Source organism: Myodes glareolus, chromosome 26, assembly GCF_982192425.1.
Source record: "Myodes glareolus chromosome 26, mMyoGla1.1, whole genome shotgun sequence".
NCBI classification, from domain to species: Eukaryota; Metazoa; Chordata; class Mammalia; order Rodentia; family Cricetidae; genus Myodes; species Myodes glareolus.
Genome location: NC_142051.1, coordinates 12,162,645 through 12,182,946, shown reverse-complemented (window position 1 = coordinate 12,182,946; position 20,302 = coordinate 12,162,645). Strand labels below are relative to the sequence as shown.

At 46.2% G+C, this 20,302-nt stretch overlaps 1 protein-coding gene and 1 pseudogene across 2 annotated transcripts; both read right to left on the bottom strand.

The window, feature by feature from the left end:
* Positions 1–1,238: 1,238 nt before the first annotated feature.
* LOC125389833 (retinol dehydrogenase 7-like) lies at positions 1,239–9,613 on the bottom strand. The gene is made up of 4 exons (XM_085683303.2): positions 9,152–9,613; positions 6,678–6,936; positions 2,490–2,647; positions 1,239–1,972 (listed from the first exon to the last, which is right to left on the bottom strand). Exons 1-4 carry the CDS (start codon positions 9,462–9,464, stop codon positions 1,755–1,757), a joined length of 948 nt encoding a protein of 315 aa, XP_085539429.2. The 5' UTR covers positions 9,465–9,613; the 3' UTR covers positions 1,239–1,754.
* A 3,907-nt stretch (positions 9,614–13,520) lies between these two features.
* Positions 13,521–19,797, bottom strand: LOC148117737 (retinol dehydrogenase 16-like; annotated as a pseudogene). The gene is made up of 4 exons (XR_015736717.1): positions 19,365–19,797; positions 17,075–17,333; positions 14,465–14,628; positions 13,521–14,018 (listed from the first exon to the last, which is right to left on the bottom strand). The product of XR_015736717.1 is annotated as a retinol dehydrogenase 16-like (transcript).
* Positions 19,798–20,302: the final 505 nt, after the last annotated feature.

Sequence of the window (20,302 nt, the reverse complement as noted above, 5' to 3'; positions counted from 1 at the left end):
GAGATGGCAGAGTCAGCAAACTACTTGCTGTCCAAGCATAAAACCTGAGTTCAATTTTCCCCAACCCATGTAAATAAGTAAGAGTGTTGTTCTTGCTTTTGGTCTCATGCTGGCAAGACAGAGGCTTGCTAACCTCTGGGACTCACTAGCCAGTAACTTATTCTATTGCTGAGTGCTAATCTACTGAGAGACACTGTCTCAAGAAACAGGACAGCGGCTTAGATAGGCGGAGTAGACCGAACAGGATGCTGGGAGAAAGAAAGCAGAGTCAGGCAGACGTCATGGCTCTCCTCTCCGAGACAGACACTGCTTAGACTCATCCCAGTAAGCCACAGTCAAGTGGCGATACAGATTATTAGATATGGGTTGAATCAATATGTGAGAGTTAGCCAACAAGAGGCTAGAACTAATGGGCCAGGCAGTGTTTAAATGAATACAATTTGTGTGATGTTATTTCAGGGTATAAGCTAGCTAGCCAGGCAGCTGGGAGCCGGACACTGGGAACGCAGCCCGCCACTCCTTTTACAACAAAGAACAAAATGAATAGATCTGCAAAATGAGATGTTAATCTCTGCTTCTCCTGAGACAGAAGTCATTGCTCAGTGATTCACCGAAGACACAGTGACCACCATTTCTACAATTGAAGAAGGACACCAGGGCATCTGGACAGGCTCCTCCCATTGGCAGTGTAGGACTGAACCCAGGGCTCTGTCATTCCCTATAATTGTTTCTCTGATCATCCCTCACTGAGAGGATCCTCACAACCCTCTGACTTTCAGGGCCAGGACATGGGAGCCAGGGCAAGTCCAGGAGCATCTCTGACCCGGAGCAGCAAATGCTGACAGAGAACAAAAGACCAGAACCCAGAAACGACGCTCACCTCATTCTGAGGTGGAGGAAGTCACAGAACAGAACACGGTGAACTGAGGGGGTCAGTGACTGAGTCTGGAGGGCAGGTGCTGGTGACAGAAGGGAAAGGTGGGAGAAAGGAAGGGCTTGGGGGCTCCCAGTACCCCCAGAGAGCTCCTTGATAAAAACTCTTTGCCTTATCCTGTGGATCAGGTTGCATAAAAACCCTGGAAGGGAAGCAATGGTCACTCTGCTCCATGGTGGGAGGAGCTAAGCAAGAGCAGAGGTGACAGCTGCTGGCGCTCCTCAGGACAGTCCCCTCTCCCTTAACTCTGTCTCCCAGTGATCCACACCTCGCTGCTCCTCTAGAGCAAGGCGCAGGACACAAGTAATTGTTCCAACATTTATTCTAAAATGAAAGGAATCCAAAGAAAGCCACGGTTTCGATACAAATCAAAAATTGTTTCTCAGTCTTGGCGAGATTCCATACCACCAGCATCACCATCTCCCAACCACAGGTGGCTGATGTGGCCTTAGGACGTGGGGTGCTGGCGGTGGTCCTCCCACTCGACATCATTGACAAAGATGATTGAGAAGAGGGTTGTATCCATGCTACGTGATGGTGTGAGGAGCCAGGCCCACACACATCCTGAGGAAAGGAGCTGTAACCTCCCCCAGGTCTGTGGATTCTCACAGTCAGCCATGACACACAGAGCCTTGGGAAGTTGCCTAACTTAATAGGTTACTGCCAGCACCTTTGAATTCTTTGGCTCTGTCCTCTGGACTTCCCTGGTCTAGAGCAGTGTGAAAGCAGAATGATTTTCATGGATATGGTGAACAATGTCCCCTAGTACCACCCCCTCCCTCCATCCACCTAACTTCCCCACTCTGCACAAGGGCACATTTCACAGGGCCTGAGCAGGCTTTGGTGAGCACCAGTAGAAGAAGGCATCTGATAGGAAGGTGGGCAGGTAGCTCATGGGGAGGTACAAGAGCTTAGCATCCCAGCCGGCTGAGTACCGGGTGCGAGGATGACAGGAAGTCAGGGCGTGTTCCATGCAGTCCGTCACCAATGTAAGGTCCTCTGAGCATGTTTCCACCAATGACGTCAGTGTTTGCAGGTCTGCAGAGAACAAGACATTATTCTGGTCGCCTCCACATCCCACCACCCCTGCTCAGTGACCAACTGAAGAAAGCCTGTCTAGAACCCATGTGTCCAAATCAGAAGCCATGCCCAAGCCTAGCCTGTCCCAGGTGCTCAGGAGGACACAACCAAGTTTCAAGAAAGAATTGTGCACACTCAGCCCCTGGTGTCTCTGTTCAGAGAACTCTCTGGCTGGAAGATCTCTCCAAACACCAGACATTAACACAAACTTACAGAAAGCAATGGTCTGATACCATCTCCCATCCCTGGCTTCATTTGCATCTGTGAGATAATGAGGGGTTCATATAAAACAGAGCCCCATGTTCTAGAAGCCAGAATGTCTTTGTGTGAACAGAAGCCCACAGGCTCCCAAGGAAAGGGGACTAAACTCTTTACTGTGAGAAAGGCAGTCTGGATGAGGCCATGGAGCAGTGACAGAAAGCAGAGACTCAGGACTTAGGACAAGACTTGATTTCAGTTCCTAAAGGTCACTCACAGGACTGCAAAAATTTCTCTCCGTAGATCTCTTTGACCTCTGTGCTGGCCTGGTCCCACAGCATCTTGATAATTGACAAATGCCTGTCATTCAGAGGAGTCTTGAAGCCTCCAGGCTCTATAATAGCCACCTTCACCCCAAAATAGGACAGCTCTCTCCTGGAAGAGAGCAGACAAATGTCAATGGCTTTAGATGTTTGTAGGGAAACAAAGCATTTAACAACACAACACAACACAACACAACAACAGGAACCTGTGGTGAGGAAATTCATGAAGGTTTGGGTCTGGTATGTGCAGCAGTTCGGGACAAAACTTTTGGAAAGTGTAAGGAAATAAGGATTGCCAAGCCAAGAGATGAGCCAACCTGCAGTCTGACTGAAGGCCTAGCCACAGGCTCTCCGGGAGTTCTTGATCACGCCTAGCCAATGAAGGGCAACCATGTGATGCTGCCTAATGACCTAGTGACAGGTGCTATCAGAGGTCCTGATGGTTCTTAGCCAATGAGAGCTGACCACGCAGTGTCAATGGATCAGCATGCAGCTCCTGTGCTAGGAGGAGGCTATAAAAGGCTCTCCTCATTGCTGAGTAAAGGAGTGAGCTGTCTGCCTTTTACCTGACTCCCAAAGTCTATGCCATTGATGCTGTGCCTTTTCACCCCCCCACCATGGGAGCCAAGAGGATACAACAAAATCTGACACAGAACAGGTGCCAGTCATCTCCTGCTCCTCGTTTGTGCACTGGACAGCACCCCCAAGGGGGAGTGTTTTAGTGAAAAGGCCCCTCCATGTTTGTGTTTTCAGTTCCTTCAGAGGAAAGCACTGGGACCCACTTTCTTTCCTTGTTTGTTTGTTTATTCATTCATTCATTCATTTATTCATTTACTTATTGTGTTGTCTGTATGTCTGTCTGCCCATCTGGTTAGGAAGACATATTTTTTCTGCTTTGATTTGTCCGATGCCTCCACATAAGTGCTGTCCCCCACAGAAGGTGGAACCAAGGCTTGTCTTGTCATCTGGAGACGTGGAAAGGCCCCAATAATCATGAATCATGACGGCCTGACACAATTTTCCACCCCTGTTGACCGCTGTCTTTTCTCTGACTGTAGCTCACCTGGTAGCCCCCTCTACACATTGGGTAACCTCTCCATCACCCCCACCCTTTGCATGTGTGACCTCTCTACGACATCCAATGAGGAGGAGACAATCAGAGACCCGGAATACACGCCAAGGAGAGCACAGGCACAGCTAAGAGCTCATGTACCACCTCCCATCAGAGTCCCTCCTGCTGGTTGAGACTATTCCTTGCCCTGCGACCCTTGGATTGAGATGCCTCAGTGTCCACCTGGACCTGATGGCAGACTTCCACATCAACCTGGGACAAATGTCATTAACCAGCCCCGGATTCCCACTCCCGCAGTTGAACTCTCTCCTATGCAGAAGGCTACGGAGTCAGGCCCGGATTCATCTTACTTCTAAATGGTTCTCCCTCAATGGGCAAGGCTACTACAGACTTCCTTTGATTGGTGAAGTATCCTCAAAGCTGTGCCAGAGCCGGCCCCCTTTCGTAGCTGGAAAACAGCTTACAATGGTCAGGCATGTGCAAACCTTATAATTAGTGTTCCATGTACCCTTGAACTGATCACTGGATGAGATCACTCTGTCTGTCCTGTCCATCAGACACAGACTGGCCATCATGTCTACTCCCAACAGATTTCTGATGTGGCCTTCAAGGCTCTCAAGGCGTGCACCACGCGGGGCCATTATACTGACTTCTGCAATCTTAGTCAACAGACACATGAAATTGTCCTATTAAAGCAGAAAAGGGCAGAGTTTATAGCTTTGGACTCTTCATTTTTTATAAAAGCTCGGTATAATATAAAAAGGCTATTTGATCCCTCCTGGGTGCTCACTAATGCCTTAATTGGCAGGGTGACACTGTTAATCCTCATTCTTTTTAAATGTTTCCTGCAGCATATTCAAGAGTGGTGGCAGCCACTAAGGGACTCTTCAGGTGTTAATGGCTCTCAGGCACCCTTCTTTCAGACCTCAGCAGGAGGTTATGCATGCCCGGTTTTCTGAAATCCAAAAGGCTACAGCTTAGTCTCCCCACCCTGGAAGCTTTCCAGGAATGAATGTTCTTTGAGGAATGGAGGTCAACGAAGGATAACAGCTCGTTAGTAGGCCTGTCTAAGACAGGCAAGGCAAAGTCCAGTTACTGAGCCCTCCTGAGGCAGGATCAACAAGGCCTGGGCAAAGAACTCTGGCTCCCGCTGAGTGACCACATAATTAAAAAAAAGAGTAGATACATAGAAAGCAAAGGCATACAAGGCTGAGAGATGAGCCAGCCTGGAGTCCGTCTGAGAGTCTAGCACAGGCACTGTGAGAGGTCCTGATTGTGCCTGACCAATGGGCGGACCAAGTGATGCTTTCTGAGGGCCTAGCAAAGGGTGCTGTCTGTAGAGCGAATAATAAAAACCCAGAGACAGATATTGGGGTTCAAGCTGAAGATCAGCAAAGCAAAGCAATCAAGCCACTAGAGAGTTCTTACCTCTACCAAGGCTCAGACCATCAAAGGGGCGGTCCTATCCTCGGTGTGACTGTAGACTGCAATGCTCGCCACCAAACCTCAGACTGCAGTGAGCTCTCATCTCTTCCTACTGCATAGACCTCTCTCCACACAGCCATATCTCTCCTGTCTCTACCTCACTCATGCTGGGATTAAAGGCACATGAATCCCCAGGCCTGAGAGCATCTTTGAGTTCTATTTCTCTTTTTAGACAGATTCAATCTCGTGTTGCCCAGGGTGGGCTTTAGACCTGGGGTAAAAGGTGTGTGGCCTCAGGTGGCTTAGCTCTGCATTCTTATCCTCAGGAAAGCTTTATTTATTAAAACACAAATTAAATAGCACTATAGCTGTCAGATGTCCTGATTGTGCCCAGTCTATCAAATGTGACCATGAATATTTAACAGTTCAAAATACAGCTAGGAGCTGGGAGGCAGGCATATGCAGCTCTCCACAGGGTTGAATAAACAAGTCAGCTGTTTGCCTTTTACCTGACTCCCAGTGTCTATGCCATTGACACCACCTCTTCTCAACCCCCTTAGGACCCTGCCCAGGCGAGTGCACTGCTTCTGGGCTGTGGAGTGTCACTCCTATTATTTACTGCATACAGCTCACTGCTCTAGATCTAGATATTTCTCTCCTATGACACCAAGGAGGACTTCTGTCCATAAAGAGTCACGTGGCTCACCAGGCTTGCCTGAATCAGCTCGCCTCATTCCTGGCCCCTGCCTTCACCTACTCCTGGCTCAGGAAATCTCAGACCAGTTCTTGCCTGGCTCCTTCAGATGCATTCCACCTCGAGATCTTCTTGTCCTGCAGCTAGCAGGAAGTCTAACCCCCTTTGCTACAGTGATGCCACAGCTTCAGATGGGTGAGGGGCCACCACATTGTGTACATACAATCCTCAGCCTCTGCGCAGCCACCTGGTGAGTCTGCACAGACCCACTGCTGCCAGGGCTGACCTGCCTTTTGCTCCAGGATGACGCAGCACTGAAGGCACTGTGCAAATATCACACTGGACCTGGGCTGTTAACACTTTCTTATCCAGGAAGCCCAAGTTCAGCCTGACCTTAGACCCATGCTGCAGGGCCCTCCACACATCTGGTGATTAACGAGGTCACTACTGCTAATACTCTGTCTCCCCTGCCCACGTTCTCTCTGTTTCTCTCTACTCTCTTTCTCTCAGTTGCTGGTGTTGTTGTTGAGTTGTTTGTTTATCAGGGTCAAACATCTTGGCATGTTAGGATATGAGAATTGTGGACCAATAGTTTGAGAAGCATGGTCGTATTGAATATTATGCTCAGCCACCACCCAGGGCATTTCCACCTGAGCATCAAAGAGGATGAACATCTGGACTCTTGGCCAAGGCCAGGGCCACCTTAATGATTCCTGGTTGTACACAGGGCAAACATCCAGGACAGGACAAGGGTAAATGAACCCAGGGGTTGGTCATCTACCAGGGGTATGGCAAGGGGTTCACAAGAAATTATCACCTTATTCCAGGGAGGCAAAGGTAAGAGAGTCTCCCAACAGGATTGAAAATCTCTTCATGAGCCTATCTAAAAGGCTGTGATCAAATCAAAACCCTGCTGAAGGTTTTCCACAGGACGCCATAACTCTCCATTACCTGAGGGAGTCCGAGAAGGCCTCTACACCATACTTGGAGATGCTGTAACCACCACCAAAGAAACACATTCGACCCATGACGCTAGAGACGTTGACCACTCGGCCCCTTGCCTTCCTCACTAGGGGCAGCATGCTCAGAGTCACCTCGATCATGCCCAACAGGTTCACATCCAGTATCTTGGCAAAACCCTCTTTGTTCAGCCACTCATTGGGCCCCAAGGGAATGGAGATGCCAGCATTGTTGACCAGGCCCCAGAGTCCTGGGAAGAAGAAAGAATCACATTAGACAGGTCTAATTATGACTAAAATCATGTTACAGTGGGTAAGGCCACATGGACAGGCATTGGATGGAGAGTTAAATACAGTTAACAGAATGGTGTCTGTGGGTTGGAGCTACTGATCCTGGTAGTCATGGCTCACAGCAGGATACCTTCCTCTTCCTTTGACTCCTGACAACTCCCTCCCTGAGAATCCACAACCAGCGACTTCACATTTGATAATAACTGGAATATATCTTGAAGACATATCGTGCCTCTGTTATCCTGGACGCATGGGAACCGTGTTTGCATCTTACAGGTGAGGGAGCAGAGGAAAGGACAAGACAGGAAAGGGACAGGGCAGAAGGCAGAGCTACCATGCTAGTGGAGTTTGAGAAGTATAGACTAAAAGTCCTGGTTGGAGGAGACCACGGAAAACCATGCTGCGTTCGTGCTTTGAAGAAGCTGGCTTTAGCAGGTCCAGCATCACTGTTGGACTACTTATGAAACTTGGTGCGTTCTCTTTTAAAAAGAAGATGTGACCTTGTGCAGGAAGATACGAGAGAAGGGCAAGGGAAGAATTAAAGGAAAGAGCGAAGAGAGATGTTACAAATACACTGCTACTCCATTAAATTACCAAACAATGAGTAAACAGTTTTAAAAATCTATCGAGCCACTTTCCTGGGACCCTTGTGACACAAGGCCAGCAGGAAGGGGGAGATGACACTTCCTGTAAACAACAGGATGTGAGCTCCACCCTCTGTCCCAGAAAATGGGGCCCTCTCTGCACACTCCCCCACAGACCACTCTCACCCGTCCTGCAGTCTCTAGGCGGTGGATCTTCAGGGAGCCACCCTGCAAGGTCTGCCATCAGCTACACAACGGTCATCACTGGACGCTGCTAACCTCCATGCGTAGGGAACTGGGGACTGGCTAATTTAAGAACAGCAGGTTACTTTAGATCCGGTTCAATAAGTCAGATGCCTCCTCAACTCAGATCCATGCCTGTCCTTCTTGAGGTGAATATGTTAAATCTAGGAATTTTACTTCTAGGATCTGAATATATTCATGCTTGCCGATAATTGAAATAATTAGCTTGTCAAGACATTGCTTATGGCAAAAACTTAGGAAACAGCTGGGCATGATGGGATATGAAAGCAAGATCTTTTTACAAATAATAATAATAATAATAGCAATAATAATAACAATAAAAGTAAAGAAAGATAAACGAGCCAAGGATTCTAGCCACAAGATACATTTAAGTTCTTAGAGATTTGTTAAAGGCTGGCTCTAAATCAGTGAATACCATTGTTTGAAGAGATGTTCTTGAGGTACAAAATTGACCATATTTTCAAGCAAAAAGAATTCATATATTTTAATCATGTGTAGATCAAAATGTTTACAGATTTTATGTCAGGGGAATCAGAATATAAGTTAATTTTATTTTAACTACATTCCCCAGTATTTTAATGAAGAATTATATTTACAATATATTCTTAGAATTCTTTAAACATCGCTTCCTTTCTTGCTATTGGTATAATAAAAGAAGAACAGCCAGCAGTGGTGATACATGCTTATAATCCCAGCACTCAGAAGACAGAGGTAGGAGGATCTCTGAGAGTGTGAGCCCAGCATGGTCTACAGAGTGAGGTCCAGGCCCGACAAGGATGCACAGAGAAACCCTGTCTCAAACAACAAAACAAACCACAACAAAGCAAACTCCATACAAGTACATAGTTTGCCATCTTACTCCACCATCTTGTCATGGCCGCTCTACACAGAAACAGTCTTATCTCGCTCCACAGAGGATGGCAGGTGACCAGTAAGAGCAAGGACTCTGCTGACCCAGGAGATCCACCCAAGTGTGGCCCCAGATACCCTGCACACTTAGCCCAGAGACAAATCCTAGCCTCTACTCCAGAAAGGGACCCTGCTCTAAGCATCCAGCAGTCTAGATTGTCTAAACAGAGGAGATGACAGAGCACAAACAGGAAGATGAGGAGGTGAATCCTCCACAGGGCACCTTACAGAGACAAGAGAGCGTGGGAGACAGCTTGGAGAGAGAAAATGGTCAGAGGTGATATTCAGGGGAGAGGAGGAGGCTCTGGTACTTTAAGTGCCCCAAACCACATAAGGCTTCTTGCCAGGGAGTGTGACCATGAGACCCCTTCAAGCAGGGTGTCAAACCAGCAGACACAAACAGGGATCTCCATGGTACCTCTGTTCCCAACACGCTCCTTCACCCACTGAGTGGCTGCCACAATACTCTCTGTCTTGGTGACATCAAGGATCACTGTCTCCAGCCTGTCTGATGTCTTGTTCCTCAGCTCCTCGGCTCCCTTCTCCGTCAGACATGCAGCCAGCACCCTCATGCCTCTCCTGTCCAGCTGTCTGGCCAGCAGGTTCCCAAAGCCCGAGTCACAGCCCGTGATGAAGACATGCTTGTCTTGGAGATGGCTCACCACCTGCCTCTCCCTGATCAAGCGCAGGAGGGTCCACAGGCCCACTAGAGCCAACAAGTAGAACCACATGGCGTGCAGAAGATAAGCCAAGAGCAAGAAACTCCTAGTCAGAATGAGCCTGACTTAAATTCACACAGGAAAAGCTAGGAATGCTGGATGGTGGATTTCTACCACGGAATCTACACTTTCCTCTCAAACCACAGTATTTCTGCAACATTTATTTCATGCCTGACCTCTGCTCTTTGAACTGCTTTGATAGCCAGTGCCCTTTGGCATGCCCTTACTTGTTGTCAAAGAAAACACAACTTGTTAAGCAGGACACCTTCATTCCCATATGATCTTTGTTTCTTTTACTCGTGTGGGAATATATGCATATTTACTTACACATGCTCACCACAGTCAAGACCCAGATTCACCTTGTGTCTTTACATCTGGCACACAGTGTCATAAACCCAGGGCTATACATAAACATAGATATATTCTACATTCTTACAATTTTGAGATCATTGTGCTTATGCTGTGTATGTGTTTGAAGATTATTTTCATACTGTGAAACCTTGGTCTTTAAGTTATGTAGGTTATTAATAAATACAGGATAATAGCCACCCATGTTAGTCACACTTATAATTATGTTAGTTAGGTTCTCTGGACGCACAGTGATATATCCTTAAAGATAGGTTATTGGTGTAGGAGGTCCTTCTGTTATGTGTTGCTTTCATTGGTTGAATAAAGAAACTGTCTTGGCCTTTTGGTAGGGCAGAACTTAGGTAGGCAGAGTAGACAGAACTGAATGCTGGGAAGAAGGACAGAATGGCAGAACACCATGGATCTCCAACCTGGGACGGATACTGCTTAGAATCTTGCCAGTAAACCACAGTTATGTGGCAATACACAGGTTAATGGAAATGGATTAAATTAAGATGCAATAATAAGCCAATAAGAAGTTAGAGCTAATGGACCAAGCAGTGTTTAAATGGATACAGTTTCTGTGTCATTATTTCGGGTGCAATCTAGACAGGTAGATGGGATGAAAAGCAGGCCCTCTCTTCTCTTACAGTCAATGGTGCAGGACAATTCTATATTCTGTCAATTATATTTCAAATAAATATTGATTGGCCGGTAGCCAGGCAGGAAGTATAGGCGGGACAACCAGACAGGAAGTAGAGGTGGAGCAATGAGAACAGGAGTATTCTGGGAAGAAGGAAGTATTTTCCCAAGTCCTGTCTCAACCAAGATGTGACCTGCCCTGCTGAAAAAGGTACCGAGCCATGTGGCTAACATAGATAAGAATAATAGGCTATATAAGTTATAAGAACTAATACAAAGCCTGAGCTAATGGGCTAATCAGTTTGTAACCTTTGGAGACCTCTGTGTGATTTTCTTTGGTGCTTACTGGCTGTGCAAAGTAGGCAGGACAGAAACCCCAACGAGCAGGCCCACATGCTACAGGTAACTTCAAACACTTCAAAGACCTATACAATATGGCATTGAAATGTTGTCTTAATTTAGAATTTTGTTGACTAAGATACAACTGCTCCTGACAACACCAATCTACTCCAGAGAAAATGATGAGCATCAAGGACACTCCATATGGAGCTTGCTTTCTTCTTGGCAAAACAGACATATTGGGCAAAGGACCTTACCTCAACTGCTGACAGTAAGCATGCTGCCTTATCTGGACAAGCAAGATATGAAGAGAAACTACTGCTGAATCTTGCCAAGACCTGGTAGGCGCTCTTTTGAATTTTCTTGCTTCTGACATGGTCTGTTGGATATTCTAGGCCTATAGCCAAAGTTAATTGCTCCAATGTTGCAGAGAGACTTTGGGTTACTGTCCAGGTAGCCAACTGTTTCTGTCATTTCTTACACCTTTTGGAAGTTGTCTGGTTGCACTTCCTGTTTACTTGTATAATATTATTTTCCCTCTCAGGTCCTTGGTGTAGTTGCAGATTAAATTCTTACAGTTACAAGCTTCTCATAGCTTAACTAAGAGCATAACAGGTATGAGATTCAGATTCTTCAGGACAGGACAGCTATCTTAGTAATCTCTGTGTTTTGCCAATCATGTATGATCTGGACATTTAGTATGTATTTTTTCCTTGACATTGTTCTTATTGGTTATAGTTTTATTTTATTGTATTTTTTTTGCACTTTCTTTCTCCTAGAAAAGATTTGATAATTGTTCTTATTGTATATAGTATTGTATTAGGTTTAGAACCTTTTTCCTTAGACAAAAAGGGGAAGTAAATGGGTATTCCTATACCCATGACCTTGGGCTACATGGACCAATTAGGGAGGTGTTTCATGTCTGCCTATGTAACCTCTTAAAAGGAAACAGGGGGTGGTTCCTTGCCCTCTTGTGTGGTGATTGGAAGTCAGACTGCTGGCTCCATCCACAGCAGTGATTTACCTTGGGTGTTCTGGAGTGGATCCTGATAAATCACTGGTGCCCTTGAAATGGACTCTCGAGGAGTCACCTGTAGTGCCCTTCTTTTAATTACACTTTGCTCAGGAACATCATGATGCACTTGAGCCCATTCACATGTATGCTGCTTTGAACATAATTGGTCCCAATAATCTCACAACAAAGCATGATTAATAAAAACTCAGGGAGAGAAATTGCAGTTTAACCTGAAGAATTGAAAAGCAAAGCAGCCAGCCACTGGTTCTTACCTCGAACTCAGTCTGAAAATAGTGATCCTGCCTCCAGGAACTCAGAATGAGACTGTGTTTGAGAGCTGTATTCTCCTGTCTTAAAATCCTATCTATGGCTGGGCTTAAAGGTGTGCACCACTGGAATTAAAGACATGCACCACCCTATTGCTATGACAACTAGTGTGGCTATTGGGATTAAAGATGTGTGTTACCATTGCCTGGTCTATAAGATTGGTCAATGTGGCTGTTTAACTTTTACAAGCACTAGGCAAGATTTATTTATTATTATTTTATTTATTAAAATAGAACTGAAATGCTTCTACATCACAGAAGTGGCACTATTAGGACTTGTGACTTTGTTGGAGTAGGTATCATCTTGTTGAAGGAGCTATGTCATTATTGGGGTGGACTTTCTATTTTCCTCTGCTCATATATACACATGTCTGTACACATGTATGTATAGAGAGCTGTAAATCCATCAGACTTGATATTGACACTTGCCTTTCCCCTGGCTCAGCTCTGCAGAATGCTAACAAGCAGGAGTGACCCACCATGCCCTGGTCTTCCTCTCCCTACAAGGAAAACCTGGGTTGGCCTCAATGAACTACACAGGAGCATTTGGAGGCTCTGAGCTCCTTTACATCCTGGTCATCCTGTCCCTTCACTGCTCTGATGCTGGAACCAACACTCACTGTGAGTTAGATAAGGAATTGCTTGAAGTATTACATGGTATTCTATTATCACGAGTAATAATATGTATAGGTATTGATTGAATATAATATAATATTATAATATAATATAATAATCAATGCATGGAGAACTGGGTATGCTGGTGCCAAGGACAGCATCATGACAAGGACCAAGGTATCAAACCAGTGGCGATTGGCAACGTTTTCGCCCTCTGCTCACAGTTCAAGCATTCATGGATGATGATTAGTGTGAGCAAAACCAAGCAACTGCTGCTTCCTGGAGGTTCTATCCCGAGACAGCTGCCTTCAGACCTCCTCCAGAGCCTAGAAAGCCACTTCCCCTTTGCTGTTATAATAAACACGCTGTGGCCACAGGTTAGAGTGGAACAACTGAGGCTCCATCAGAGCACACACGAGCCACTGGTGCCAGCTTTTCTGTCCATGTGTCTGTGTGTCTGTCCTTTCTGCATTCTCTCACTGCCCCTCAAAGGTCCTGTGGGTGTCAGACCTAAGAGATGTGCGAAAGCAAGGCTAGAGATTGAGAAGGTCATGATGTACCTGGGTGACAAAGTGAGATCCTGTTTCAAAATAGATAATTATCTAAAGATGTAAATAAGGAGTTTAGCCATAGGGACAGGTGGTAGAGTAGAGGACCAAAATTGTGTTCCCAACTCTACAGTAGGTAATTCACGAGAGCCTGTAAGTGCAGGCCCAGGGAAATCAATCTTCTGGACTCTATGGATATCCCTACACACATGCAATATAGACACACATGCAGACGGACAAATAAAAATTTTTTTAATTAAAATGAGAAAAATGGGTGATGATGATACATGAAAGATCATTTCTAATTTTACCAAAATTGGAATCATTGTATAGACATAGCAGTTTCTCCTGTGGGTCTATGTCCTCCAGGGTCTCACTGAAGGAAGACAAGTCAGGCACCTGTGGATGTCCTTCCCAATGACAAGTTTGTCTGGATCCCAGCCTCTGCCTTCTCCTGAGGATCCTCTCCCTCACACTACACCCTTATACCCCAACTCCGGAAACAGATGCAGGCTTCACAGAGCTTTGTCAGGCTTCAGGGAGGTCCAACCTAAGATGACATCTGCAAGACAGGTGGGCAGGTAGCTCACACGGATGCAGAAGAGCTTGGCATCCCAACCAGCTGAGTATTGGGTCCGGGGGTGACAGGACGTCAGCGCATGCGCCATGCAGTCTGTCACCAAGGAGAGGTCCTCTTTGCACTTTTGGTTCAGTGACTTTAGCAATGTCAGATCTGCTCAGAAGGAGAAAGGATTCAGGGGGTGGTTATCGCTACCATTCATACTCTAGACCAACATGGAGGAAAGCCTCACTAGAGCCCATTCCTCCCATGTCAGAAGCCATGCCCAAGCCTATCCTGTTTCACATCATCAGGAGGGCACAGCCTGGCTCTAAGGAGCAACCATGCACATGCTCCACCCGGGTCTCATTTCATGGAAAGTGCTGTCCAACCCTGATCACACTGCTGACTTCACTCTCAGCTGGAGAGGATGAGGGGTTCAGATGGGACAGAGCCCCAAGTTCTGAAGGTCAAGAATGCTTTCAGGGAAGGTATCCACCTACCCCATGAGTCTAAATGCCCTTCCTTTGAAAAGAAAGATCCTGTGGTTATTTCTGGTAAAATGAACAGGAGCCTAGGGATTCAGACTAGTTTGACTTAGGCTCTTATAGATCACATACAGGATGCCAGGAACTTCTAGCCATAGATCTCTTTGACTTCTGAGCTGGCCCGGTCCCACAGTGCTTTAGCACTACACAGATGCATGTCACTACTGGAACCACCAGTTCGGAAGAAGCCAGGCTCTACAATAGCCACCTTCACTCCAAAATAGGAGTGCTCCCTCCTGCAAGACAGACAAACATTAAGGACTTCAGAAGACTTTTTGTGAGATCACTCAGAATCAGAGCACAGTCACATGACAACGAGAGCCTATGGTGAGGAGAGGCCACAAGCTTCAGACAGGTGTTGTGCAGCATTTGGGGATGAAACTCAAGGTGAGGGAAATGCCTCTGTGCTTTAAATGTCACCCTAAGTACTTGGAGTATGACGCTCACCTGCCTAAAACAGACACTCTGTTCTCTGACAGCATGTGTGAGCTCTCTCCATGTACAGCTGATGGAAAGATCACCATCCTTGCCCGGGTCACCTGCATCTCATCCCTCCGTCTCAGTCTGCCCTCATCTGTCCCAGGACGCTCCCAGGACATCTTCCCCTTGCTTCCTGCAAGGGTCTTCAGAGACAAGCCCCTGCCTGCCACTTCCTCCCATCCACAGTCTCCATGTCCCCTGTAGCCAGGGATGTACCTGCCCTGAATGGCTCCCCTCTTTGATGCGCTGTACATAACTGTCCAGTACCCTTCGGCTCTGCTCGGGTTTACCTCAGCCCACCTGGTGACCATCCTCCTCCATATCCAGCCTGTTATTTCCCCAAGGAGAATCCTCCTACAAACAGGTCCAGGTTCCATGTTCAACCTTCACACTGCTGCTGCCCAGTCCTGCTGCAGGACCCTGACAAAGAGATGACAACCACGGCGAACACAGCTGACTGGGCCATGGCCACTCCTATGGAAGGACTCACATCTTTTGGGTCTCCTCTCTCAGTTGCCATAGTCTTCAGGTCAGGTTCAAAACATTTCTGTTCTCTGGAATGTATTGATTGTGGATTCCACGAGGGCTGATACCTGTCTGTAGATACAGTGAAATGTGCAGCCCTTATGTGGGATGTCCTTCTGTGTATGTGTTGCTTATTGTATGGTGAATAAAGCTTTTTCTGTTAATGACTTAGCAGAGTAAAGCCAGGAGGGAAACCTGAACACACACACACACACATGTATATATATATATAGTGGAGTCAAGGAGATGCTATGTAACTGCTGAAGAAGAAAGATGTCACTGGAACATTCCCGGTAGTCCATAGTCTCGTGATGATGCACAGATTAATAGAAACTAGCTAATTTAAGATGTAAGAGCTATCTGGGAATACATCTAAGATATTGACCTAACAGTGTTTTAATTAATGTAGTTTCTGTGTGATGAGTCATGTCAGGGCAGTGGGGAAATAAATGAGCAGTCTCCAATCACATAACAACACCACATCAAACCTGAGAGAGCTTTGGAAGGAATTCAAGACACAAAAGAACAGCTTTAAGCACAGCTTCTTGGTAGCAGCGTTTTTTCAGGTGGGCTCTGTTTGCTAGAGCCAAACAGAAATGTGGTTTCTTTAAGAGAAAGCTTCCTGACTCAACAATAGCCTCAAAAACTGTGTGGCTCCTTTAAGAGCTGACTCCCTGGTTCATGCTGGCTGCTTAAATGGAGCATTTAAATGGTGTTTGTGAGTAGAGTGCTACAAGTTGCTTCAAGGTGACATAGACCCTCTGTTTCCCTGGAGGTGGGGGTTAAGCTGGTGGTGAACATACCTCTGTCATTTTGGACAGAGCAGAGACAAAAGGCAAAGCAGCCTTAATTTGCTAACAAATTCGCTAATTTCTTAATTTGCTAAATGTAAACAGGTTAAGTATTAGAACTATAATTCTGCTTGATGACTGTTTTGATATATGTAATTTTACTATGTTAAAGTTAAAACCTTCCTTTTTAATTAGACAGAAAAGGAGAGATGACGTGGGATTTCCTTCTGTATATGTGTTGCTTATATTGATGGACGAATAAAGTTGTTTCAGCTAATGGCTAAGCAGAATAAAGCCAGGTAGGAAGCATGAACAGAGATATAGAGAGAGAATAGGCAGAGTCAGGGTGATGCCATGTAGGTGTTGAAGGAGACAGATATTGGAACCTTACTAGTAGGCCACAGCCTTGTAGAGATACACAGATTAATAAAAATGGGTTAATTGAAGATCTAAAAGTTATCCAGAAATATGTTAGAGCCGTAGACCAAAAAGTGTTGTAATTAATACAGTTTCTGTGTGATTATTCGGGGCTGGGTGACTGGGACATAAACAAGCAGTTTTCGTTTACAAAGTCCAACTCAAAAGACATGTTCAGCATCATAGAGCTCAGGGGACTGTAATCTTGACTTGCAGTACCAATTCTATGTCAGTAATGTGCCACAGTGCCCTCCCTCCTCCATGACAGGCCAAGATGAACTGAACTCAGCTCTCAGTCCTGCCCTCTACTGGAGACATAGAAATGTACTTCCCAGTGACTGATTCAGCGAAGATGACTTGAAAGGACCTCAAGCTAGAGTTTTCCCTCTCCATGATGGCTTCCTTATGGCCTTGATTGAATGAAACACCTGTCAAAACTTTCCTCAGAGACCCACATCCCTGTCAATACCTGAGGGAGTCTGAAAAGGCCTCTACACCATACTTGGAGATGCTGTAACCGCCACCACAGTAAGACACTTGACCCATGATGCTGGAGACATTGACCACTTGGCCCCTTGCCTTCCTCACTAAGGGCAGCATGCTCAGAGTCACCTCGATCATGCCCAACAGGTTCACATCCAGTATCTTGGCAAAATCCTCTTTGTTCAGCCACTCATTGGGCCCCGAGGGAATGGAGATGCCAGCATTGTTGACCAGACCCCAGAGTCCTGGGTACAGTGGGAGCAGAGAGAGTCACACAGCACAGGTATAGTTATGAATGAAATGCACATTCCACAAGATAAGACAGCTTAGACATGTGTTTACTGGAGACTAGGACACAATGGAGATCAGCATGGTGTCATCAGGACTGGGGAACCATTCCTGAGGCTCTAGGCTCACAGCATGGATACCATCCTCTTTAAGTCTCCATGGTCCAGGGCCCTGCCTGGAAAACAAGAGGCAGTCATTTCTGACTTGCTGATTTTACAAATGTTGAAGGCATAGTGTGCCTGCATTTATTGGAGATCATGAAACTATGTTTATATTTTACATATTGTTCCCATTCTTGAAGATATTTTATTCTTTTAATTGTAGTGTTGGTTTGAACAGGAATGTGAGCCTTAGGCTCATAGATTTGAAAGCTTGGTCATTGTGGACTGGCACTGCTTGAGAGGAATTAGGAGGTGTGGCCTTGTAGGAGTGACTGTGGCCTGGTTGGAGAAAGTGTGTCACTGAGGGTGGAGTGTGGGATTTCAAAAGCCCAAGCCGGAAACAAGTCTCTGTCTTCCTGTTTCTGGATCAATGGATGTGTAACTGATTTAGATGTAGAATTCTGAGCTCCTTCTTCTGATTCATGATTGCCTGTGTGCCACCAAGCTTCTTGCCCTTCTGATAATGAATTAAACCTTTGAAACTCTAAGCCAGTCACAAAAAAAAGTCTTCCTTTATAAGAGTTACCATGGTCACCGGGCAGTGCAAGCACACTATGGGTTTAATCCCAGCACTCAGGAGGGAGAGGTAGGTGGATCTCTGTGAGTTCAAGGTCAGCCTGGTCTATAAAGTGACTTCCAGAATAACTAGGGCTGTTAGATGGAGAAAACTGTCATGGAAAAAAAAATTACCATGGTCATGATATCCCTCTTCATAAATCAAATAGTAGGACACACTGCACAATACTGTCTTTGTCTTTCAAATGGCAAAGGAAGACAGCGATAAGGAAGCATGAGGGAGAGAGGAACAGAGGAAAATACAACGCAGAATAATAGTAAAGAGAAAATTAACGTCTGGGTGAAATAGGTTCAGAAACAAACAAATGTGATTGGGAGATTTTGGAAAACAGTGTTATGTTTAGGGCTCCGATGAAAGTGGACCTTGCAGGGCCCAGCATCAATATTGAGCAGCTCTCCTCAGATGCTTGCAAAACCCAGGGAGAGGATAAGGGAGGTGACAATGCTTGCAGATCACCAAAAGGACTGAGCCTGCTCTCTCAACCTCAAAATATGGTGCTCTGCAGGCTGCCCTTCCTCATCCGCTCTGGTCTTTAGGTCCTGGATGTTCAAGTAACTAGTCAGAAAGGCTTACAACTAACACCACATCTACACTGTCACTAGCTGTGCAGGGTGCATTGGAGACTGCTTGATTGAGACTAAGAACGGTGTTTGCTGATTTCAAAACTCACGCAATATGTCTTATCTCCTTGGCTCAAAAGCATGTCTTTCCACTGTTGAGAGAGAGAGAGAGAGAGAGAGAGAGAGAGAGAGAGAGAGATACCCTTTCCTAGGTTTGGCTTTCCTAAGGCATTCCTCCAGTGTGGGTGTGCACTTAACCATGGCATTGACTTTGACTTCCAAAAGGAATCCCAGGTGGAAGGGGAGCCCAGGTTCCATTACTGAGAGAGGAGAAGCATCTGTCACAGGACCAGCCAGTTTCACACAGAGCCAGGGACCAGCACTCTTCTGTCTCACTCTCTCTAGTGTGGCACTCAGCAGCCAAGAGTCCAGTCTTTCTCCAAACAGTGGCAGAAGAGGGTAGACAGGAGTGAAGACGTGGAATCACACAGGGCATCAGCTGACCAAGAGTAGAGAGCTTGAAGGACTGGGTGTAGGAGTAAGAGGAAGGGCTGACAAGCTGGGGATGGCCAGAGTCTGCAGCCACTTCAATTCCACCCCCACCCACATCGGAAATCATTGCGGGCAAAGCAGACATTCCCTTCATGCAACCAAAAACCCACCAGACAGAGACAGGGATCTCAATGGTACCTCTGTTCCCAACATGCTCCTTCACCCACTGAGTGGCTGCCACAATATTCGCTGTCTTGGTGACATCAAGGATCACTGTGTCCATCCTGTCTGATGTCTTGTTCCTCAGCTCCTCGGCCCCCTTCTTTGTCAGACATGCAGCCAGCACCCTCATTCCTCTCCTGTCCAGCTGTCTGGCCAGCAGGTTCCCAAAGTCAGAGTCAAAGCCCGTGATGAACATGTTTGTCTTGGAGATGGCTCACTACCTGCCTCTCCCTGATCAAGCACAGGAGGGTCCACATGCCCACTAGAGCTACCAGGTAGAGCCACATGACTTGCAGAAGATTAGCCGAGAGCAAGAAACTCCTAGTCAGAATGAGCCTGACCTAAACTCAGACAGGACAAGCTAGGAATGCTGGACGGTGGATTTCTACCATGGAGTCAACACTTTCCTCTCTTTGATCCTGGTATTTCTGCAACATTTATTTCATGCCTGACCTCTGTTCCTTGAACTGCTTTTAGTCTTCTGATAATCAATGCCCTTTAGCATGCCTTTACTTGCTGCCAAAGAAAACACAAGTTCTTGTTAATCAGCACACTTCAATTCTCTTATGAACTTTGCTTCTTTATTCATGGGGCAATATATTCACGTTCCTTATATATGGCCACCACAGCCAAAACGCAAGCTCAACTGTGTCTCTGCATCTGGCACACTGTGCTGTAAACCCAGGGCTGTGGGAACATAGTTAGGTGATGGTGCCATCGTGCACTTGGACTCAAGACACAGTTTACAAGGAAATCCTGCTCTGAGCTCAGGACTCCTCCTTGGGCTCCTCAGCCAGAATCTCTCCTCATAAAACAGAGCAGCTCTTCTTGTTTCTAGAGAGTAAGGAGAAACCAAAGAGACCGCAGGTGAGCTGGTGTCTTTCTGGTACAGCATCTGCCTGGGATGAAGGAGG

Coding starts and splice junctions, on each gene's coding strand:
- LOC125389833 (XM_085683303.2), bottom strand. CDS start 9,464: ATGTGGTTCTACTTGTTGGCTCTAGTGGGCCTGTGGACCCTCCTGCGC. Junction 6,937..9,151: donor GGAGCGTGTTGGGAACAGAG/GTACCATGGAGA, acceptor TCTTCTTCCCAG/GACTCTGGGGCCTGGTCAAC. Junction 2,648..6,677: donor GCCTTCTCGGACTCCCTCAG/GTAATGGAGAGT, acceptor GCTCTCTTCCAG/GAGAGAGCTGTCCTATTTTG.